Source organism: Amblyomma americanum, chromosome 2 (assembly GCF_052857255.1).
Source record: "Amblyomma americanum isolate KBUSLIRL-KWMA chromosome 2, ASM5285725v1, whole genome shotgun sequence".
Lineage (NCBI taxonomy): Eukaryota > Metazoa > Arthropoda > Arachnida > Ixodida > Ixodidae > Amblyomma > Amblyomma americanum.
This window is the reverse complement of record NC_135498.1, coordinates 25939828-25964149: the sequence shown is the minus strand read 5'-3', so window position 1 is coordinate 25964149 and position 24322 is coordinate 25939828. Positions and strand designations below refer to the sequence as shown.

General features: G+C 50.7%; 1 protein-coding gene across 28 annotated transcripts in view; it reads left to right on the top strand.

Annotated features, from left to right (window-relative positions):
- Positions 1-24322, top strand: part of LOC144120815 (eukaryotic translation initiation factor 4 gamma 3-like) — a 102403-nt gene that overhangs the window by 17449 nt on the left and 60632 nt on the right. For 7 of the 28 annotated variants that reach the window (XM_077653564.1, XM_077653562.1, XM_077653559.1 and 4 more), the window contains exons 2-6: positions 10208-10248; positions 11749-11774; positions 12918-13091; positions 13887-13979; positions 16488-16613. In XM_077653564.1, coding sequence (XP_077509690.1) covers positions 10208-10248; positions 11749-11774; positions 12918-13091; positions 13887-13979; positions 16488-16613 — 460 coding nt within the window. Of the gene's footprint in view, positions 1-9041; positions 9480-10207; positions 10249-11748; positions 11775-12917; positions 13092-13886; positions 13980-16334; positions 16614-24322 lie in introns of those variants that run through there. The other 21 variants (XM_077653556.1, XM_077653553.1, XM_077653547.1 and 18 more) reach the window with 10 other exon arrangements.

Here is a 24322-nt window from a genome sequence, read left to right as displayed (position 1 = left end):
ATTTAGAAATGCATGGAATACGGTCGCGCCGTTCCTCGCCCCCCCCCCCCCCCTCCCCCATTCCCTCTACCACTCCGGCTCCGGTTTTAAATTGAAGGAGGTGCCGTTTTCAGTTAACCCTGTGGTAGAGCCTGTTCCGCATGGAGAGTTCTGCCAACGGCTGTGAAACCAAACGTGCAGAGAAAAATTTGGAAGCTTCGCCTTTAAGAGCAGGACGCCACAGCGTGTTGCAGCATTGCCAAGGAATCCACGGAAACGCCATCGTCCTTTGGTGCGACCCTTTGCCCGGACAATTTAAGGAAAGGAAACATCTTGGTGGACACCCGAACCGCGCCGTAAGGCAAGGAAAATGATCCAATACACTGTAGCACAGCAAAAGACGAGGACACAAGAGACGAGAGACGAACACCACGAGCGCCACGAAAAGCCACGCTAAGGAAAATGAGAATAATTTCGCAAGGAAAGGACGCCTGTCTCGCATATCTCGTTGGACACCCGAACCGGGCCGTAAGGGAAGGAAATTGAAATGAAAATCGGTTTGAAGGAAAGGAAATGACGCCTGTCACAATTCGCGCTGGACACCCGTACCGCGTCGTAAAGGCCGATTCACACGACGGTCCGTTCGCCCGCGGCCCGTGCATCACGTGTTCATACGCCACTAAAAACTGGCCTGCGATCCGATGACGTCAAGTGGATGAGACGGACCAAAAGAGCAGACGACGCGCTGGGTGTACCACTGTTGCCAGATTGTTTTAAAGCGTTTGGCAACGCTAGTCAAACTGGTTTTTCCTCCCGACCCATGACTGCGACTGAGTGGTGCAGGTGCAGTTCTTTGTCTAATTCCTCTATGGCCTGGGCTGTCTTGCTAGCCCAGTCGATCGCTTTGTCATGGTAGCGAACGCAGTGGATGCAGCTTGTCAAAACAGTGCGCCAGCTCAACGCCACTCAGCGAAATGCGGCAGCCGAAATATTGGCGAGAGCGGTGGTTGTCAGAGCTTGCGCGCGGGCCGCCGCTAATTCCCGCGAGGGGAGAGGCACTTGATCTTCCTTGCTTGTTCAGTCCGCGAGCCGAGAGCACGCCTCTCAATTTGGTGACGCACGAACACGTGATGCGCGGGCGAACGGCCCGTCGTGTGAATCGGTCTTAAGGGAATGTCAATCCCTTCCCTTACGGCGCGGTTCATGTGTCCACCGAGATGCGCCATTTTTCGCTCACGGCCAAAGACGCCGACGGCACCGGCTTTTCTGCGACACGAGCTCCTTAGCGCTGTCGCGTTAAAATACGCAGAGCAGATGCACGCGCGTACTGTGCACTCGCGAACATGAGAACGACCGCTTAGCTTGCACTCAAGGTGCCGATTTATTTCCACTTCATTCAGCTTTAAAAGCCAGTAGGCCGGCGTCATGCGTTTAGGGGAAAACGTACTTGGGTTTAAACCTGCGGGCCCTTGGCTACAAGCCGTTGCGCGATGCCCACGAACTTAACCTCATGGCGCGTTCTCTCGAGTTTTTTTTTTTTTTTAAGAAACGTTACCAGCGTTCGTCACAACTCGGAAGCAGCAGCGAAGTTCGTTTAGCCGCACCTCGTGTCGTGCGCTTGAGGACTCGCCTAGCGTTAGTGCTTATCTAAGCGCTATCGATGCGGCGTTTGGCGCGGTTAAGTCACTTCGGGAGGCTTATGATGACGCTGTTCTCAACGTCATTACGCCGAGAGGGAAAGTTTGGTGACCGGGGGAGAAGCGTGGCTTGCGTTTCCGTTACACCCGTTGTTCCGAAGCTGGTAGTGGCGCTAGTTTTGCGCGGCACTCGATCGGGAACGGGTTTTTCCAGGAAAGAGTGCCCCTTTGCCTTTTGCACTGAACAAAAAACACAGAAAACACACCGCCCGCTCCGTGGCGCTTTTATAGTTCACTCTCCTGCGACTAAACTGCTGGGAGACATCGCTGCCAGCTAACAAAAAAGAGCGAACTTAAAATGGAGTTTTCCACAGCGCCTGCCGTTTCGGCGGCCCGTTTTCCAGCAGAGTTTGCCATGCTGGCTCCTTCGCTTTCTTTGAAACAGGGGGGGGGGGGAAGAAACTTATAGCAGCGGGACCGTCCAGCGCTATCGCTGACATCTGAGCCGATTGACCGTAATCGCGCAGCGATGCCGGTGGAGAGGTTTCGTATCTCAGGAGATACAAGGGTGGGGGGGTGTTAGGAAGGGAATGTGTATTAGCTGTATGCAAGCAAGCTCTGATTTTAGCATTGGCCCACTGGTGGCCGACAGTCGCGATAGTGGGCGCATGGACCAAGCTGCTCTGCGCGTAGTCCGTCACTGCGCCACTGGTGTGCGGACAGCTAGCTCTAGACGACCTTTTTCTCTTTGTTGTTCTGTTGTGTGCGTGAAACATTTTGCGCCGTGGAGTGCAAACTTGGTTGTTTGCGTTTTCTTATCGCAACCACTTCGTGCTTTTTTTTTTGTTTGCGCCCTATCCGCTGTTTCTTCCGCCGGGGTCCCTTTTTCGGTTCTCATTTCCCCGACTGCTGCCTTTACAGCAGGTTTCTTCTGGCCGAGGCATTTCATTTGCCGTGGCGGCGAAATGTGACCCTCGTGCGGCGGTTTGCCAGCGCTTGTGTGGAAGCGTTGCATTTTGACGCGTCGCTAGGGGGGGTCTGATGACGCCCTTTCCTGTGGCTTTCCTTGTTGTTCTCCTTGTATATTGAGTGATTGTACCTTCCATTTGCGTGCTAGTAGAGGTCATCGCATAACATCTGTTGCTGCTATATAAAGGTTCCCTGGCTTTCGTCAAGATGTATGTTTGAGCTTTTCCGTTTTTTTTAACACTTAGTAGCTCTTGGACTCTGTATTGCGCATTTCTTTTTTCTTAGTAGCCCTCGGACGTTGTTCTGAAAGGCTTACTCACTGGCATGCATGCATGCGCACAAACATTCCGAAACGTAGGCCGAACCTCGCAAGGACCGCCGCGGTGGCTGACTGGTTATGGCGCTCGGCTGCTGGCCCGAAAGACGCGGGTTCGATCCCGGCCGCGGCGGTCGAATTTCGATGGAGCTAGAGGCCCGTGTGCTGTGCGATGTCAGTGCACGTAAAAGAACCCCAGGTGGTCGAAATTTCCGGAGCCCTTCACTACGGCGTCCCTCATAGCCTGAGTCGCTTCGGGACGTTAAACCCCCATAAACCAAGGAGGAGGAGGAAAAACTTTATATTTGATATTAAAATGTGTTATAAACCAAACCGAACCTCGCAAGGAAGCAGTGTGTGCCTTCACCAAGTCCGACTCCCTATCGAGTTTTTATCGCTAGCCGCGTTTACACGAATGCGTCTTGAGTGGATTCTTCGCCAGAAAGAGCGGGTTTTGAGAAGGAAAGCTGGGCCTTGCCCTTTATTCGGCCTCCCCTCTCTTCCTCAATGATTTTGCCCTTTGGTTCAGTAGGTGGACTCGAGTCGACTTCTGTCGCATTCGTGTAAACGTGCCTACGTACTGGTCACGTGTTTTGTGCATGGTGTGCGTGTTTGTGCGCAATCTTTTAGACGCACGTTGGTGGCTGCTTCGCTGCGGCCGCAGAGGGGCGTCGCGTAGCGCTTGTCGGCCGTTGCAATTATTGCCCCCCACCAGCCTGCCTGCCACCTGTTGAATGCAGGTGGCCCCCTTTCTCCTCGCATCCCTTTTGCGCACGCTAAGCGGGCAGCCGGTTCTTTTTCGCCAACTTCGTAGCCATTCGGGCTCTTTTTTTTTTCTTCTCCCCGGCATTTCCTTTCTTTTTCTTTGCACGTCCCTCCACGTTCTCCCCGTAAGGACTTGGGTTGCGCATTTTTCTGTTTCGGCGCGCGCAATTTTTTTTCTTCGGCCGGAGAAAGAAGTGGGCCGGCCGGCGAATGTCGGTTATTTCCGCCTTTGCTGCGCACGGCCTCTTGTGGCGAGGCGCTCGGAAAAGAGGGGGAGAAACTGGTGCGCCCCGCGTACTTCCGTGCCGTGTTCGAACCTTCAGCGACGTTCGCGCCACTGGTGGTGGTGGTGTTTTTAAGTAGGCTTGGTCCAATGCCTGGCCTCTCTCTGCGGCCTGTCCACATCTCCCGCATAAGGTAGTCGAGGCCAGGCTTTTTGTTGTAAGCGCGACTGAACTCGGCACTGGCCGCGTATTGGTGGTGGTGAAGACTTTCCCGCGTTGTGCGCAGGGGAGTTGGGACTCGCAGGTCCACGGCCCCAATGTGGTTCTCCGTGTTCGTAGTGGTTCGGAAAGGACGAACCGATGGAGACTGCGCGCCAGAAAGCGCTCGTTAATGGAATTTTATTTCGCACTGACGTTTCGGACTTGGCGTTGCTGCGGGGCGTTTCCGAGGGTGCGCCCGCGCGCTGCCCAACGCGCGGGCGCAACAGCCCGGCCATCGACGACGAGCTCCGCGTTGGCTACCAGCCGCACTTGCCGCTGCTGCAGCGCACGTCGCCGCCGCCCCACCTGCGAAGCCGTGCTTGGAGAGAAGACACGACGCGACGCTGCTACACACCTGGCTGTCGTCGTCGTCGCCGCGGACGCCTGGTGGCTTTCACCCTGCGCGTTGGGCAGCGAGAGCCCTCTTCCCCCCTCTTGACGTTTTGCTTCATTTTTTTCACCTTTTGATCCTTTTCCCCTTGGAGCCCTTTCCCACTGGGGTTGCTGCCCGGCCCGCGCTTTTTTTTATCCTTTTCATTTCGGTAAATTCATCTTCTCCAGTTGTAAACACTCTTTCGGTGTCTATTTTTTTTTGTTTGGTCGTTTCCTTTCGGCGTGCCTGATGTTTTTCCCTCCTTTACTTACTCCCCTTTCTCACGCTGCTGGCTGGCTGGCTGTGGAGATGAATCCCTCCTCGCGAGGTGGTGAGGAGGAGGGTAGAGAGTGGGGGGAGGGAGAGGAAACGGCGCCGAATGCGTTGACCTTTGAGAGCGCGCGTTCGTGGCTGCGCACTTTCTGGTGGCCCTGGTGGCTGCACCGCTCTGCCGCCGCCGCCCGAGCACCTCAACTGTGGTGTGGCGGTGGTTTAGCCGCTCGGCGTTCTGGCCTCGGCTTCCTGCGCTTGTCCTCTCCCGGTTACTCCTAGGTACAGGCGCTGTGATGTATACTGTTTTATTACGTACTGTTACACTCCTGCTGTCACACTACAGCGATCACATCCGCACGCTCGCAAGAACAGCGTAACCTGGAAAAGTAGCGCTGTCCAGGATTGTGTGTGAATGAGGCACCGAGGCATTGAATAGTGACAGCTGGCTCGTCCCCGCACATTCCACGCGGAGGAGAAGAAAAAAAGCCTTCAGCGATAAATGCGGCCCCTCGCGTCCAGTTTTCACCGTTCTAGGAAAAAAAAAGGGGGGGGGGGGCGCACGATCGTTTTGCCGAGCGTGCAGGTCGAAGGACGGGGCTGCTGCGGACTGGCCGGCCATCCTGCTGCGCGGCGAGCACGCGCTCTGCACGTGCCCGTCTTGCGACAACGGTTGCTCCTTTCGAAGCCGAGTGCCCCCTCCCCCTTCCAACTCCCATCGCGCCACGAGGCGTTGTTTGCAGCGCCCCCTCTCTCCTCCCCGCTTCTTCTGACGGCCCTTTCTCTCTGTGGACCTGGACCTCGGCGTGTTGTTGGCGGCGGCGGAGTGTTTTTCTCGTCCGCGTGGTGGTCCCCCCCCCCCCCCCCGTTTCCTTGGCCCGGGCGTGCCCCAAAGTCCAGCGCCGTCTCCGGCTCGTCTGCGTCGCTGCTCCATCGCGGCCAGGACCGAAGGGCCGAGCCGGGTAAAGTCCATTGAGCACTGGCTGGTTGGATGACACATTGTGTTTATCCTTGCGGTCATAGCTCCTCTATTCGGGGACGCGCGTGTGTGTGTGTGTCACGTGACGTACCAAGCTGGGCCCTCGTCAATTCAATATGCGTGTGGGTACACCACGGAATTGGAGGGCGAATAGGGGTGGGGTCATGAATTGAATCTGCCCAATAAAATTTACGACAGCTATTTTTGTTTGGTTTTGGGCAGTATGTTTCGGGGGGATAACCTTACACTTTACGGAAAACTCTGAGCAGTCCCCGATCCTTGTGGACGTGTCTTTCATGCCCATGCTGCTGCTTCTTGACCGACTTTTAATCGTCCAATGAGCCGGCTGGCTGGTACGTTGACCGGGCCCTTTGGACGGGATCGCGAGGCACGGTTTTTGTCAGGCGCCGCATCGCGAAAAAAAAAGTATCTGGGGGATGATGGGGGGGGGGGGGGGGGGGGAGGGTGATGTTTTGAATCCCGGCTTACGACATGCGATCCGACGCGCGCCGTTCTCTGAGCTTGCGCGATTGAGAGAGCAAAACCGCGCAGTACTTGTCCCCGCGAGTAAACTCCGCCCACGTGTCGGGCTTCTTTGAAAGACTGGTGAGAGTCGACGGGCGAGATGTTTGCTGGTCGCCGTCGTCGCACTGCTCCGTGTGGTCTTTACCCCGCATTCCAAAGTTTTCCGCGAGACCAAGGGTCTCTCCTTTGGGTTCTCAGCTGCCTGCAGATAAGGAAAAAGAAAAAGAACGAGATTGAATATTAGATTTCGCAAAAGCGGGAATTCGTCTTTAGCGTAAACGGCCTTGATGCGTGCTGTGCTTTGGACCGGTTTGTGGTTACAAATCCTGGCCGATACACAGCGTGTGTCAGTATGTGGCTTTCGTTATCCCGGTCTGTGTGCGTGTTGGATCTTACCTCGGCAGAATAAACGCCCCGGAATGCACGTGCGGAGAGAGCCTGGCGTTGCGGAATTTTATCAGCTGTATGGCCCTAGGTATAACATTTACATGGGGGACGATAACACCTTTTGTTCCAAATCGGAAGGGGGTGAAGAACGTCGATAATTTAAATAATGAAGAAAAGTGGCGCCGAAGAGCAGCTCCGAAGCTCCCGACGACTCGACATGTCGGTGCGATCTGTGTCGCTGCATTCTTTGCTGTATACTGGCCAGGGTTTGTGGATTGGCGACCTTCTTAGCGAGCGGAGAGCGGCCTTGGAATTCGCAGGGCGGCGTGCTTCGAATATCGAGCCCCGCGAATTCGTCCGCGTGTTCTTGGTGTTTCGTCCTTTTTTTTTATTTCTCGAAGAGAATCTAGTTTCGCCCATATTTATCTGAGAATTACGCTTATTCGCGGTACGGCTGTTCACGTTTTGTTGTTTGCGGGAAATCTTTGCGTTTTTTAACACGCACCTTGGCGAAGGTGCGTTTGTTTGTTGGGCTGGCAAGCCTGTTCCTTTTTGTATGGAACGCCTCCTAGTGTCCACATCATACAAATAAAAGGTAAAGGCCTCAAATCCGAATGGCCTAATCGCGATTTTTGCTGCGGGAGTTCAAGTCTGTCAGAGTTTGGCGCACCGGGTTACCGTGTACTTTTTTTTTTTTCTTGGAAGGGCAGCGTAGCGGATTCGTGAAGGAAGCCGCCTCTTGTCTTCGCGGAAGTGGCTCAGGCCACGGACGCGCGCTTCTGGGACGGCGGCGTCGTGCCAGTGGTGTGTCCCCCCTCCCCCCTCCCCCTGCGTTGCCCGTGGGCGCCGGAAATTGCGCGCTGCCGCCGAGCCTCCCCGAAGGTTGCACTGTTTTCGCGGCGCCGAGCGTTGTCTGCTGTTCTGGTCGGATCACGAGGGAGAGCGGGGGGGTGGAGGGGGGGTGGAACAGGGCGTCGAGTGGTGACAGCGCCAGCGGAGCGATTGACACATCGCCGAGCTCGCTTCACCTCACCCCTGTTGCTGCGGTCGGTCGTTTAACCCGTTCGCTGATGACGATCCCCCCCTGTCGTGTTTTGCTTTTACAGCGGCGACGACGGCGAGGCCATGTTTCGTTGCCAGAGCGGCTGCCTGTTTACATTTTGGTCGGCGCTGCGTAGTAGCAGCAGCAGCAGCCGGCTGCGCCGCATTTCGGAAACTTTTCACCCCCGCACCTGCGAGCGAAAGGGGGAATGGGAGAGGGGGCGGTAGCGTTGCGGGCTCTTTGTTGGGCCATCGGCGTTGAGTGACAAGCGAACCGAAGGTTCTCGACACCGGGAGCGTGTGACGTCATTCGCGATGAAGCAAGCTGATTCGACCCTCCTTTGTCATGTGTCCACCCTGTTGTTAGCAGACACTCATCGGAGTGTTGGAAAACTGGTATATTGAGGCCTCTTCCCTTCGGATCTGGGGAAGCGTCCGCGGGGTCCCCTCTTTTCTGCGAACAGTCGGCGGCTCAGGCATGTCCGGGTGGGTGCCTTAACCGGTTTCTTCCCCCCCCCCCTTTTTTTTTTTCCAGGCGCGGTGCGCTCTCGTCGGAGTCTGCGTTCCCCCGGCCACTGGTTCGGAGAAAGGGTATTCTGTCCGAGGGTCGAAGCTGTTAACAAATTCTAGGAATGCTCGGCTGTCTCGGCTGGGCGAGGAGTATGCTCGTCAGCAGCATGCCGACATTGTAGTACCGGCGGCCGATTGTCTTGAGTGAAATGCCGGTGTCACGCGGAGCAGTCTGAATTGGCTTGTCGAGCATATCAGCCTCCAGCTTTATCGGCGTTCATCTGCGCGCAGTGACATTTAAAAAAAAAAAGCGATATCTGTCGCGTGGCGTCGGCTGCCGGTTGGATACTACGGTGTCATCATATAACGCACGGGGCGCGGAGGGGCGCGTTACGCGCGCGTTAACCGGCGTTGACCATTTGAGCGTCGAGTGGACAATTGGCGCCGAAGGCGCTCTCCCGCTTTTTTCCCCTGCTGTAATCCGGCGGCGAAATTCCGCGGCACGACGATCCGCCCGAGTCGCGTTCGTTCCCTTCCATTCCTCTCTCCTTTCCCACGCGATGCCGGTCACCCGCTAGCGGCGACGAGAATCGTAGCGCCGCCGGTACGCGGCGCGGAGCGAGCATGGGGGGAGGGGGGCGGTCACCGCGCGGAGAAAGAGAGAGCGCGTGCGATGTGTAAAGATGGCATTCCTCGAAGGCCGCCGCCGAAACTCGCCCGCCCGCGCGCTCTCGGGCATCGGTCGAAGAAGCGCCGCGCTTGACGTCATCGGGCCGCCCTGCCTACGTCACGGATTGTTGCCGCTGCTGCTTCGCCCGGCGCCGCGCGTTGGCGCAGCAGCTCAATCGCCGGTGCCCCCCTCCCTCTCTCTTCCGCGCTGATTTGCCGTTGCTTTCTGCTAGCGGTCGTGGTGGCTCTCCCGATATTGCGGTGCGCGTGTGCGCGACTTGGTTGCGGTGTTGCACGAGCCCGGGACGTCGTGTCGGTTTCGTTCGGTGCGGTCGTCGTCGCTGCGAGCAGCAGCACCATGTCGTCGTCGCACCGTGGAGTGCTGCCGCCGCGCGAAGCACCAGACGGCTCGCATGCGTTTCGCTAGGAGGAGGCGGGGGCTACCGGCCGCGGCGGCGGCGGCATCGCCCTCGGCCTTCGTGGCGACGATCGGAGACGGTGCTGGCGGCGACGAGAGCGGCCTGAGCTTCTTCTTGGCCGACGGTTCTGCCTCTGTTGCTCCTTCGTTGTGGACGCATCCTTCTTTTTCTTGGACGCGCTGCTCGCAGCCCGTGGGGTTGGTTCTGAAAAGTACACCGAGGTGTGGTGGCATGGCTTAGAAGTGGGGAGGAGGGGGTGCCGCCGACTGCTCAGGTCACTGCCACGGATTCTGTTTGTTTCGTTTTTTTTTGTCGTGATACGTGATCTACGCCGCGCGGGATAGTTTGCCGACGTCAGAGGGCGGTGCTCGTAGCAGTGTTCTCTTCTTACCAGCCCGACCTTTCGTTCCTTTCTTGTCTTTTTTTGTCGAAATGCACATATATTATTGATGATGAAGCTTCTGCAGTGCATGTTGTTTGAAATTTGACATACGCGATCAGGGTAAAGGGGAAAATCGGAAATAATGGTTTTGATGAAATGTGTGGACTTTAGTTGTGTTGCTATCCCAGAGGTAACAAACTGGGAAGATAATCGTGTGTGCTGACTTGGTAGTTTTCTTGTGTTCGAGAATAGTTGTGCAAATTTAGCAGTATAGAATTATTTCAGATGTGAGGAAATTCAAGTTAGGATTTCTTTAACTTCATCCTGTTTGTGCCTGCAGGATAATTTCAGATTTTGTTAGCTTTCTAATGTCCACCTACATTCCCCAGGTGTTTAAATTTGCTCGCGGTTATCGTGTAGAGAAATTATGATTTTGGGTTTCCTTTGCCATGTTGCTGTTGTGCTGCCTTGTGAATTATCCTTGACTGCTTCTTCAATCAGTATACAACACAGGACGCAGAATCCAGTGCAGGTTTCTCGAGGTGAGTGCGCTCATTTTTCGCCTCCTTGCTAAGCCTGGCGTAATGTTTGGGGATATTCAGATCTGAACGGTTTTTGGGCTGGAGTCATATTGCACGACCAAAAGCCACTGGAAAACAGGTGTAATCCTAATGTGAATTTTTTTACTGGCCTGAAATTTTTGCTTAGTTCAATAAAGGCTTGACTTAGAATAATGCATTTAAAGGGCTCTGAAACACCTTCTGATGAGAGCACATGAATGCGCTCAATCACTGCATTGTGTTGTCTGCATTGTGTTGGCAGAAAAAGAAACTCACCTTTGCATGTCGCCTAGGAAACCGAAGCGTTTAGGAATCAACGGATTGTTTTTGCACTGGCCTGGCTTGGAAAGTTCATGTTTCAGCTGGTCATTAATGTAAACCAATCTTAAACCTTTGTTGCAATCTAAATTTTCATCTTTTATTGGGATATTTGCCTCTTTGAAAGCTTGGGAACAGGCTGTGGCTGGAATGACAATGCGTCGCAGAGAGATCGCATGCAAGAAGCTGCACAATGGGTAGCAGTGACTGCATTTCAAGAAAATTCTCTAGCGAAAAGCCGTTGTTGAAGTTGCGTTAACCCCTTAAGGTGTGTTGGTTTTCTAAAACCTGGTGCTTTAATGTCAAATTATTTTTGTTTGTAACGGATTTTGTATGTGGGTGTAAAAAATTAAGATTTTATTTTTAGGAAATAATTGTTCTTTTGATACATGGATATGCTATTATGCTAAAAGGTATTTTTTATTCGGAATGATAACATGGCGCCTGAAAATGGTTGTGCGTTGCTGTAACGGATTTTGTATGTGGGTGTAAAAAATTAAGATTTTATTTTTAGGAAATAATTGTTCTTTTGATACATGGATATGCTATTATGCTAAAAGGTATTTTTTATTCGGAATGATAACATGGCGCCTGAAAATGGTTGTGCGTTGCTGCAAGCTGTGTTGGTGCTGCATTGCAAAACATCACTTCAGCTTGTTATAAAAGATGAGAAATACAAACATCGCTGGCATTACATTAGGATTTTATTGTACTACCGCTCGTGTTACTGTAACGCTAGCATCCAGAGATTAGGCTGTAAGCAGGGGGTGTATGTAAAACAGAACTGCTCAATGCACAAGAAAAAAGTCTAGACAAAACAAGCTTGTTTTCTCTAATGGACCAGTAAGGCAAATGGTTGTCTGCCCATCCTTTCTCATGTACTATATGTTTGTTCAGTGGCCTTTGCCCCCCCCCCCCCCCCCCCCCCCCCCTCTTGAGCAAATTGTTCGGCTTTCAGCTTGTGTGTAGGTTTGTATTGGGCGGCTTCAGATTTTTGACCTGAAGACAAGGTTTGCATTTGTCGTCCCATGGGCACTTTGTGCATATGATTTCAATGGTTGCTTGTGCTGGGAAACTGGATGAAGTGACCTTCAGGGACCTTGTTTGTATTGAGGCTCAACTGTGTTCTCTTTTCTTTCTGCCCATGTTGCCGATTGAGCGCAGAAGACTACAGACTGCAACACGCCTATGTAAGTGTTAGGTTCTTATTCTCTCGTAGCTGTTGCATTGTTGATGGATGTTTGAGAGCAGAAATAAAGTGGGAAATGGGGGGGGGGGGGGGGGGGGGGTATGGCCGGCTGCCTTGAGCAGGTCTCTGGGTACGAGTATGCTGTTCGCATACCATGCTTTTTTTTGTTTGTTGTTTAAAGTGAACACCAGATATATGCAAATCTGTACCTCAGAGATCAAAATGGAGACCTTTAAAGTTGTGCGTGGAACTAGGAACAGTGCTAGTGTTTTCTAGTAGCCAGAATAACTGAATTGCTGCACCCTAGGCAGGTTTTGTGAAAGGTCAGTGGCCTTCTTGAGCCTTTTATAAGGTGAGGTCGCCGCGTTGGCACAGTGGTAATGGCATTCGGCTGCTGACCCGAAAGACGCGGGTTAGATCCCAGCGGCTATGGTTGCATTTTGACGGAGGCGAAATGCTAGAGGTCCAGGTACTGTGAGATGTCAGTGCACTGTAAAGAACCCCAGGTTGTTGAAATTTCCGGAGCCTGTCACTATGGTGTCTCCCATAGACTGACCATAAACCATTAAATGTGGTACGTATCCCTACTTCAGTCTTTTGACTTATAAACAAACTTGCACTAAAATTGAAAATTGTTTGAAGAGATGTTATCAGGCAGTTAACTGATGGAGAAAGGTCAAAAGTTGAACAGTTTTTGGAAATTTTATTTTTCTCACCAATATGGGCCGCGCCAAACTGTGTACTCGTGCTTGTAGAAACAAACAGAACACCATTGAGGCCTATCAATGGAAGAGAAAAACGTGCTGAATGGTTTGCTTGATTGTTCGGTAGCATTCAGCATGAAAAAATATTGTATGTGGGTGTACCATTGTGTGTTTGCAGACACTTGAAGCAAGTGGGACAACATGAGTCCTGCTGTCCTACAAAGGGTTTAAAGTATAGTTCAGCTATTAAAAGGCAGTAAAGACAAAAAGATAATGGCTGCAAATGTTTATTCCAGTACCCAAGCATGTAACAGTGAATGAGTGGCCCTTGAAGATTCCAGTTGAATATACCTGGTGCGGGGCAGCTCTCGACTGGTGTGCAAGTGCGCCACTGTTGTTTGTCGGGGTCTCCACCTCCTCGTTCTTCTGCGCACATGCAGCCGCTGTCGCGAGGGGGCGTGAGCAGCGCTGGCGCAGCCGGGGCCCATGAGATGAGCAAGCAGGCGCTGGGGTCACAGCCGCCCCCTCCGGGTGGGCTGTACCTGGCCCAGGGGCCTTCACCTCTGGGGCAGGGACCCCCCCAGCCACAACAGCCCCAGCACCCGGCCACCATGGTGAGGGGCATTCTTGCCTCCCCTTTCTTTTGAGAAAAGAAGACTTTTGGATTGCTTGCGACAGTCGCATATTTTGAGCGAGCCTGCCAGTTGTACACAAGTCATCACACTGCATTTACATCGAAGATTTTCCCCAGCTTTACTTGCAAATACTAATCAGGAGAAAATGCTCATACAGTAAAGAGTGATTACCCCCCTGCGTTCAGAAGCTATCAGTCCAGAGCTAACATTAAGCCAGAGTGTGATTGAGGTTACAAGTGCCAGCAAGTTTAATTCCAAAAATTTGGATTTGTTCTGTAATTCGGACCTTTGCCAGGAATTACCAGCTTTCTTTATAGGACCAGTGTGTTTATTTAAAACCAGTCGTTCAGTAGAAGTGAACTCCAGAGAGGCTTCATTTTTTTGTACTGAACGGCCCATTTCTAGCATAGGTCCTATGGCACGGGGTCTGCCGCGGTGAATTTTTGTGTTCGGTGAATGTTTTGTTGGTTCAGCACATTCCACAGCAAGTTTATATGTTGTTTACTGTCTTCCTCCCAATCATTTGGGAGTTATTTTAGATCACAGTGAATCGAGCTTTAATTGGCTGATGTTGGCACAATTTACAAGCAGGGCATGTGAGTGGTTCAGAATAAGTAATCTGGTGGCACCAGTTTCACTGCGATAAGCCGTGCCGCTGTGCTTCTGGGCTGTACGATCTCTTCACTCACTGCCTGCCAATGCAGCGAAGGATGCTATTTTGTCTTCACCTCATATCGTCTGACTGACCTGTTTTGGGGGCCCTTGTCTGTGCAGCACGTGGGGCAGGCTTATTACCAACCGAGGCAGCCACAGCAGGTGCAGCAGGGTCCTCCACCGCAGCAAAATCCCCAGGCAGCACCACCTCAGGTGAGTCCCTAGTAATACTTAGAGGGGGCCAGGCATGGTACCAGACTCTGACGCTTTCCTGTTGGAATCGGTGCCTGACTGCCATGTGGTAGAAACAAGGCACTCGTGTTTGCCTACTGTGGTCTTAGAGCAAAACTAGCATACCTAGTTAGTTGTCTTGAGCTCTTCTGTGCTTTCGTGAGCCTTTGGGGATAAGCAAACAGTATTAAGCAGTCGGAAATATACGTACTAACAGGGGTGAAACAGTGCTTTGATACCGTTTTGATAAAAATGTTATTTTCTGCATTATGCCCTTCCAGAATCATTAAACTCGTCAAAATTGTGCCAAAGGCCAGGTGAGCCTAACATATTTTTCGCACAATATGTTAAGATTTTCTGGTTCCCATAAGACTTGAAATTCGATTTACTGCACACTTTTATTATTCCTAATATTCGATCCTTCTGAGTGCTCAGAACTTGATCTCGAGGGGCACCCATTGGGGCGTCCCAGAAATTGGATTTAAAAATGTGGCATTTTCTTTTCGCTACTCGATTTAACACTTGACATCAGTAATGAATAGGGCTCTGGGATCACCATTGGAAATGAATGGAGGCGCAGCTGAGCCTCGTGAATCTACAAACAAGAAACTATCTTGATGTCGTCGTAGTTTGTGAAAAAAAAACCTAGTTTTCGTCAGAACTCAGTAAGTAATCTGTTAATACGGGCAAACTTAATTTGTTTTTAGTGTCCGTCTAAATGACGTTAACAGAAATAGCTCTCTTTTCTGTGCTCTTGGCCTAGAGGTAGCTATGTTCTAAAGCTAGTTTTTCTGTGTCGGAAATATGGGTCACACACAGACCAGTGCAGCGGAGGTGTACTTATGGCGAAGTTTACCGGTCAGTGCAGGACAGGGTGTAGAGCCTGCCACAGAGTGGGCCACTCCTGATTGAAACACGAACCTGCTCTGGCAGAGAGCCCAACTCAAGTTGTTTTGTGCAGCCGTTTCTGGACTTTGAGCCTGGCACCTACCTTCCGCATTTTCGTCTTCGCAGCGCTTCACGATAACGCAGAGGATTCGTATCTTGCAGTTAACTTTTCAGGTGTGCCACGTTTTACCAGCCCTGATGGCGAAACAGGCTCAGTACCAGAAATGAATGCCCTGAGAATGCATTCTTCACCCGAGTAGTTGTACGCACCACCATCAATGTAGTTATCACCCTATCATCAATGTAGTATGTCATTTTTGATCATTAGTGATGCAGTTCAGAAAACATCCTTTAATGAACTCCTTGTAGGGCACATATGATTTGTCATTGTTGCTGCCGCTGATCTCTATGCTACTTAACCATCATATGGACTAATCAGGATGAGAAACGGGACTACTCGACACCCAGTATTATCCAGTGGTACCACATTTGCGAGCATGTCCTAAAACATTCTACTAGGGTCATAACGCATAATATATACTTTATATTGCCGTCTATACGTTACCTCGCCCTTTGCTGACCAGAAAAAAATTTGACTCCAAATATGATGAATACTACCTCCCACTCTGCCGCATGCTATGTAGTTCCCTGCGGGATGGCATGATAGCGCTTGCGTAGCTCGAAGCAATAAATGTGCAATGATAGTCGCGAAGACAGCAGTCTGCAGCAAATGGAGATGACAGGCGATAAAACGGCACCCTCTCGTGCTGCCTGGCAGCCAGTCTAGTGGCATACAGAACAGGAAATGTATTGGTAGTTTCGGATTCCGACGTGCTTGGAATTGTTCGTCCAGAAAAGCAACCGCCAGAGAAAGTGACCGCCAGCGTTAGCGAGCTGGGTAAACTGTGCACAATTTGTCCCCTCGCCACTTGCACCTTTCGCACCCACATATGGTCACGTGGCTGTACCGATCTTGATTTGAATTGGCTGTTGTGGAAAGGAAATGACGCATTATGTCTCGCATATCGGCGGACAGTTGAATGGCGCCGTAAGGGAAGGGATAAAGATGGGACTGAGAGAAGGAAGGAAGAAAGAAAGAGCCCAAGTCTGCCTTGTGTGCATGCCGGTGGTCTGTTGCAGCAGGGGGTGTAAAAAATGGCGAATAAGGGGTGCGCAAATTACTTAAGTTAATACAATGTATCTCAAACTGAGCTGAAAGCTGGAAAACTTGACCCGGGTGCTCTGGTAGTGAGCGCACCGCACCCTCGAAGTGGTAGCAAAATCAGTCTCTGTCCTGTGAATCGACGCACTGTGAAGCTACCAGTGGAACATACATTCACACTGCGGAGCAAGAAAAGTTGCTTCGGATTGACCAGTGGATTTCGCCATGAGATAGCCGATGATGCTACGGGAGGGCACTTAGCAGAGAGTGTGAGTGGGTTGTGGCAGGTGCAGGCTGGGCCACAGCAAGTGGGCGGAGCGGGTGGGCGGGGCCCCCCTGGAGGGGGTGGGCCCGCACCCCTCGGTCGGCCACCTCCTATGGCCCAGGCTGCCCAGCTGGGCCTGAGCCCCCTGAGCACTCCCCCGGGGGCCCCACCGCAGCCTCCCGTGGCGACGGCTGCCTATTCCGGAGCCCTCCTGACAAACTTCACCAACCAGGCGGCCGGCTACCCAGCGCCCCAGCACATGCCCCAGCCACCCATCATGCTCAGCAACTGCATGAACCTGGTCAGTGTGCGTGCGCTACTGAAGCGCACAGTTTGTGTCATCTTTCTTCTCTTTTGTTAGGTCACGACATTTTGCACTTACTGCCCTTCTGACAAGCGAGTGCAGTGTGCTCTGGCATGTGCACAGGAACATGCATTAATTGCTGTACTGATCCTGGGCTGAGGAGCAATATCTTATAGATGAAAATAGCCACAGTTGGAATAATTAACTTGGTGCTGTTGCAGTGAGGATTTGTAGGTGGGGACGGTGGGGGGGAAACGCTATAATATAGCAGAGGCTGCAGAGATTGCGGTCTGGTTCTTCTTGAGGGTAGAAAAGAATGGTGAATACAGAGCTCGTTTTTGACAATCATACCAAGTGCCATGCAAAGTTCAGCCTACCATGATTGCTGCCATTTTAGTGCTGAATTGTTGTGCTGCTTACATGGTGCAATTACTCTGCTTGTCTCTAGATCACAGATGCTGCTTGGCTGGTAAGTATTTGCCTATGAGAAACCCTCTCATTTAATTTCCTCAAGATTTTCACCCTTTTGTGGAGTGTGTGCAGTGTATAAGTGGATTTTTTTTATTCTGGTGCTGTATCATTCCTTTGACCTTGCTAAATACAGTAGCAATTTAGGGAAGATCCTGTCCTCTTCAGTGCTTTGGATGAAGGCTATGGCAGAGCAAGAAGAGAAAGCCCATCTTTAGATGAGAATGTCGCATTATTGGACCTGTCTGGAGTACGGGAGGGGGGGGGGGGGGGGGTGGGGGGGGGGGGGGGACATAGGAGGCTGCTGTGCATCTTTTAAGATAATAAGAGATGCTGTGCATCTGTCAGCAGTGGGAGGCAAATGATACAATGCACGACAGCTTTGTTGTTCCTGACCTTGATATTTAGTTTAACGATCGTGAAAGACTGCTTAAAGGTCAACTGAGGTAATCAGCCTTGTAAAAATTTGTATGGCATTAGAATAGAGATGGATTCAGAGTAGAGATGGCATTAGAATAAAAGGGAGTACTTCGGGAATGGCTCATAATAGTTCGTCAAACCAAAACTAAAAAATAAGAGGGAGTTGTTATTACCAGCCGCTGAAAGCAACATGGGGAGAATGCCAGGAACCATCTGGTCGAGTGGATGTGGCAATTTGACAGCTCGCTACTGACTTTAGCAATTATAGCGAGTAGGTGCACTGTGAGCAGTTTAAATGTTGGTCACATGAATTTACTGCACTGCGAACCCTCTGTCATTGCTGCAGACAATGTGAAGCTCTGGTTCTTTCTGACTGAAGGAGGCAAGGGCTCCACCTGAATGCAATATTAAACAAAACACTGTCAGATGCCTCCCTTTCCACTGCTTGCTGTACTTTTTAAGCTCAGGGAAGCTTATTTTACGTGCTACATGAGTGTCTGTGCACTCGACGGCTACTGAGAATTGTGGCGCAGGGCTTGCGCTTAAAAAAAAAAGGCACTATGCCGCTGTACGAAATCAGACGTTCAAGCAGGATTGTAGCCTTTTCTTTGACAACATGCCGTTTCATGCTTCGTTCACACTAAAGCCCCTGAATAATCTAATCGTGAATTCCAATCGCAGGCCCGGAGCGGTCTGCACGCTCTGTGACAGAGCGCCTGAATCCGGCGCAGAGCGTGCGACCTGAAATTGCGATTGGAGTACAGTTGCTCTGGCCAGAGCATGTAGGGCGCCGCTATCGCCGCAGCATAAGAACGTCACGCAAACTTCCGGTCGGATCCGCCGATTTCGGCGGAGCAGTCCCAACTGCTCCACGGAGCAATCTCGGCTCGGCAACCGCTCCTTCTCTATGATTGGAAGACGCGATCCGTGGCTCAGATCTGCGTTTGGAATACAGTTGCTCTGAAAAGAGCAGGAAACGTTGCTCCAGAAGTGCTCCAACTCTGCGATTGGAAGTCACCATAAGAGTAACGGTGTCACTTCCCTTCTCCTCCTGTGCCACTGCTCACTCTTTTGCCTGTTGACTGTGGTTCCCCCCCACAGGCTAAGCTAAGAGGCGCTCTCCTTATTAAGAGATGGCACAATGCATTGCTTGCGCTTTCCAGGTGTAATTTTTTCTTCAGTTTTTTTTGTGTTAAATTACCAATGGCTACCGAAGCATCAAGAGAGTGTGTCCGGATGTCCTTGCATTTAGACGGCTCTCTTAAAGGGGCTGCGAAACACCGCTTGAACGGATGCCGGTTACGCTTCAGATGGATTCTTTGTCACACAGATGCTGACTCAAAAAGAATTACGAGAATCGATGCATAGGAACGGGAGTTATTCAATGAAGAAATTTCAAAATACAAGCAAACAAAATGCTGCCCTCAACTCGATTTTCGCGCAGCTTCAGATTCCCATTTCACTCCCCCAATGACGACACCGAGAGCGACCAATCAAAACAGCCTATCTTAGCACGTGACGGAAGTTTGCACTCCATGGTTGCCTGTTCTCTAACTCGTTCATGCCAAGGTTGGCAGCGCCGTTTGCATGGTTACAACAACCATGTGAACGCCCAGCTGACCCAGTGATGCTTCGTCACGTCGACGGCGCAGAAGGGAACACTGATCAGTGACGTTCCCTTACTTATAGATCCGAACTCGAGCCCGAGATACTGCGCAAGATATCAGACACATTTAGCATAGTGCGCACCACTACTGCTTACCGCCAACCATCGCCCGTCGCTCTGTAGTCGCTCTGAGCGCGCTGCGCTTGTTGGCCACGGCGAGCAAGGAGCGCGCGCTGTTGATGGGAGTGTGGCGCCATCTGGCCCCACTGCCCGGTGATTCTTCATAAACTGACGATGCGCACTGCCTGCTAAATGTGAAACGAACGCATTCGTCCATAGGACCGAAAGGAACGCTTATAGAGTGGAATGGCTCGATCGGATCGATTCCGCAACGCCGCTCTCAGATACATAGAGAGTAGCCATAAGTGTTTAGTGCTAGGTCGTAGGATGTTTACAGCGAGGCGCAAAGTCCTTCGATGCAAAAAGTAGCCAGTGCCTTTGGTGGCGTGTTTTTGTTTTACTTGATTTACAGTGCTTTTATCTAGGGCAAACAAGTTGGTTTTGTTAATGTAATATAAAACACAAAAACTTGACAAAACGTATCTCTAGTTATTAACGCAATTTGCAGTATATTTACTCTTTGTCCAAATCATCAAGCTCGCACTAAGTGATGTCATATCCGCTGCTAAATACCGCCACTGTATGGTGACACCGTCATCGCCACGAATTTGTTATTGCGAGATAATTAAAATATTAAAAACCACAGTATACGCGGTACGACCGATGCTAATAGCATCACTATAATTTATTCTATGCAACCAACAGGCAAAACAATGCACTGAAAATGTGTTTCGGGGCCCCTTTAATAGCTGCCAGACAGTGGCATGCTGCGTGTGACCCCTGCATAGGTTAATCTACTGCCTTCGTTGTTGGGCTTTGGTTGCTTGTCAGACACTGGTGAAAGTGTACGGTGGGCTTTCGACGATGTGGCTAGGCCATGGCAGCAAAGGATCTACCAGCAGACTATAGATATTCTTCGGGTTTGGGGTTTTGTCCAAAATCTTGTTGAAGCTGTAGCTGTACAGAATCGGTGGCTCAAATTCACTGCCCACACAGTGGTCCTGTTGAAAGGCAAGACCGGAAGAAATGGTTACTGCCAAACCATGCTTGGTCAAGTGAAAGTCATAACTCAGGTTACTAGCTCAAGTTATCTGCTCGCAAAGCCCTTGGGCATGGAATGAAATCTAGCAACCTGCTTACTTGAGGTGATACATTTAAAAAGTGGAGTTGGCATATTTTGAGGCAAAACTTAACTGAAATGCTTGATGGAGTCTAACAAAAGAGGACTTTGCATGTGGTATGAATCAGGTTGGGTTGGGAAGACTCAAATAAAAATGACATGAACATGCGGCACTTATGTAGCATGGTGAAAAACGGACGAGTGAGTGGTAACATTGATTCACCGGCCATAAATTGCTCGCTACCTCAGAGCCGCAATCATTGCACTGCATGATTCTGTGGAGTCTAGCCTTCCTCTTTGCTGCATCCTGCTTTATGTATGGGTGGGATTGTGAAGATTTATATGCTGCCATTTTTTCAAATGTTGCACACCTGAAAGAGCACCAACACAGCATTACTAACACGAGGCTATGGGGAGCCATGCTAGCAATAGAGCAAAAAAGGTGCAAAGTGCATTGCTTGCACCTTCACTTTCGCTCCTGTCAGTGTTTGGCACCAAGACGGCAGGGGAAGCAAGAAAAAGTGCAACCACACAGGGGCGCCAGATCAGGAGGGGCAGGTGGGTGTCACCCCAAGCAGACATTTCCCCAACTGCTTCATCTGCTTGCAGTCATGTTGTATTTCAGACAAATACTTCAATTTTAGGACGCTATTCATGTGAAGCACAGTAGGGTTGAGCCAGTTCCAATGCACCTAATTTCACTGACCGCTGTGCCTAACGTGCAGTGTACAATGTTGTCGGAAGTGTCGTTTCTTCTTTCTAACGAGTGTGCGCGCTTCCACCAAGAGTGGAGTGAGATGTAAGCAGAGTTCAATGGATGGTGAGCCTTGATTGGCTAGCAAACCGAAACTTGAGCTGTGATTGGGCCAAACGCAGCACGGGACATTTCAAATGTCTTTTCACGCCGTGGGGAAGTTTGCTTTGTCAGACCACATTTTATCGCATCAGGCACTGAACCTAGTGTCTGCTTCTCAGTTTTTTTCTCGCATACATGTCGGCTACAAAGTTAGCGTCGTTGAACAGATTTGGTAGATGGAGCCACTTCACGAAAGTGAGAGGCCGATGCAGCACAGGCCGACCACTGGCATCACTTGAATGACTGCTATCGCCTACTGCGATGACATCGCCGGCGATTGAAGCAGCTTACCTTACTCAAGCCCCAATGCGGTAGCATCACGACCGGGAATAACTAGTACGTTCTGACTGATGATTCAACTATGTGCAACCCCGGACGTCAGCGATTGGCCTTAAGTGTTGACTGGGTACTGTTTTGTGTATATAGTGGCCAAAAGAACATTGATCGGCCCATTTTTGTGCCCCATGTGCTGGAGACAGTTGCTTTATTTAGGAGAAGGTGGTGCTGGCGCGAACCTCCAGTTTGTCGTTCTATGCAGTGGGTGTAAAAGCATCACCCAAGTTCCACGTTCTTCTATCATGGGATTGAGCTGTCAGCCGGAGTTATCCATGCATTTCGCAGTGGCAACCCGGAATTGTGGAATTGTGAAGCTTTGTGATGTTAAAGAATTTGTTTGCAAGCATGAACAGTCTGCAGCCAATGCAACTTAAGACCTACCAGCTGGTAGGAGAAAAGATACACGGCGCCGTAAAAGACGCAGCGCACAACGCCATGCGCGGTGCCACGTAGGTTATTAGGAAAAAGGCAGCCCAAGAGAATGAGTTGCTCGACGATTGAGTCAGCTATGACTGAACTCTGCACAAACGAGGTCATACCTCTCACTTTGGGCTTAATGCTGCAATCAAGGTGGACTCTGGGCTTGGGTTCGACTTTTTGGTCCAAAGCAACTATTATGCGTGCAGCTTGGGACTAAAGCCTGGTGATGAGTTATTGAGAATGGGCCAAGGCAGCAGGTCCGTAGAGCTGCACAGACAGTAAAGCATTTTTGCATGTCTCTAAGTCAGGTCTTTATGATGTAGGGTTTTAATAGGGGAGATAAATATGTTCTGCCTGCTTAATCGTGGCTGACACAGTTAAAAATCTCCAGACCCCACCCCGTGATCGCGTACACTACCGAGCGCACGCCGACCATGGCGGGCCTTGCTCTGGGGGAAGAAAAACGGCACACTGGCTGGCACAAACAGGCATTTATTGCTACAGCAACAATAACGCCAGCTAGCAACAAAATGCTAAGGAATCGAGATCGTTGGACTCACCGTCAAGGTTACAAGTGAATGTTCATGCACGCTAGGGCAAGGGATACTCGCCACTTCCTCGCCCCGCTGGCGAAGAGCGGAGTTGCGGGCGACACGTCCGCTCGCGCCGATGATCCCAGCCGAAGAGCCTAATGCTGTCAGCTTTGTCCCGCGCATGCGCTCAGCAAGCAGTTTCTTACGCTGCGACGCTAGCACCCTCTCTTTCTCTTGTTAGTTAAGTTAACCGGGAAGAGTCACGTGGTGCACCCCGCATCGAGGCGATGCTGTTGCTGCTGGGGGCATCGTGGGAAAGCCAAGAAAGGGGACGGCGGGGCAGTCCCTACAGTAAGGATGGAATAAAAGACGGTGTAAACCATGTCGCCATACGTGTCTCCTGGGATAGAAAAGCTAGAGACGAGAGGCTTGGAAGGCAGAGGAAAACCCACAAATGTAGTCTCCAAGAAACTGATGGTAAACTACTCTTCTGCATTGAAAGAGAACGCCCGTGACATGAAAAGGATGGAGAAAGGTGTTATGGCCAGCCTGTTTCATTCCTACTGCACTGATGACACACCACTCATTTTGCCTGCCCACATGGTGAAGACTCCTGGTGCCTTCGCAACAGGCACCATGCTTTGAGTAAATGCTGGCAAGCCGTCGATGACTGAAGTGCACCACCTTGCATTTACCAGGGACAATGCTAAGGAGCTTGTGCCTCATTATAACAGGCTGGCCAGTGCTAACGTATTTGCGTGCTTCTCACGTATGCAGGCGCAGAATGCCAATGAGTCGTCTAACTCGTTGGTCTGAACGTGATGCCCGAAGACAGTTTCTCTCTCACAACTCTAGGGATGGCTGCAGCACCGGTTGTTCTACACTTGAATGAAGGACTGAAGTGACTCAAAAGAGTCTTAGTCAAGTTCGACATTCCTTGTGGCACACAGACTACCAAGGCCATTGAGGAGAACACCAAACTGTGTGTGGTGCGGATGTGAGCAAGAGCATTTTAGAGCTGAGAAGTGGCCAGAGAAAAGTGGCCACTTGAAGCTTCTGCTGCTGAGCAGCATAGAGTTGAAGGAGTGACGTATGCTGCTGGGGGGTTTTCTTGAACATTGGAACTTTGGAAATAAAGTAGGGTGATTTTCAATCTTCGTCCATTTTTAAAAAGTGTCAGCTTAGGAAAACTCGTTCAAATTTCTTTTTCAGCGGGCTTTCTGGAGTGAAATTTTGTGAAAAAAACAAACGGTTTCTCTACTTTTTTCTTGTTTTCATACTATGAAATGAGCTTTAAAAAATTGGAGATGAGAAACAAGTAATTCTTTTAAAATGTAGCAAAACGAATTAAAATATTGCACAGTTGTTTGCTCTGGACAGTCCTACGGCTATATAAAAAAGAAGATTGGGAAAATTACCTTTTCTGAACAATAGTTTTCCTGAGCAAGCATATTCATCCTTGTCATACAGGCTGCATAACATTCTTGCAGCGATATAAACTAGCCCCACAAGTTTCAATAAAATTTCGCAAGTGGTTCACAAGTTCACTTTTTACGGTAGTGTCCCCCTTAACAAGTCTCAAGGAGCAAGCATCTGTATTCTATAGATGCCACAAATAGCGTGTGTCTGCATGGTTAGGCCATGCCAGTCTCAGCAATAGGTGCATTATGGACAAGGCGTGCACCTCACTTTAAACATGTTTAGCTATTTTTATTTTCTGTGGTGCTAGTATTGTTGGCCTGGTGTCATGAAGGATGTTGACTGAATGAGTGCAGGCTTGCAGTCTGGAGGAATCTGGAATCTTTTTTTTACCACGGGAACTCAATC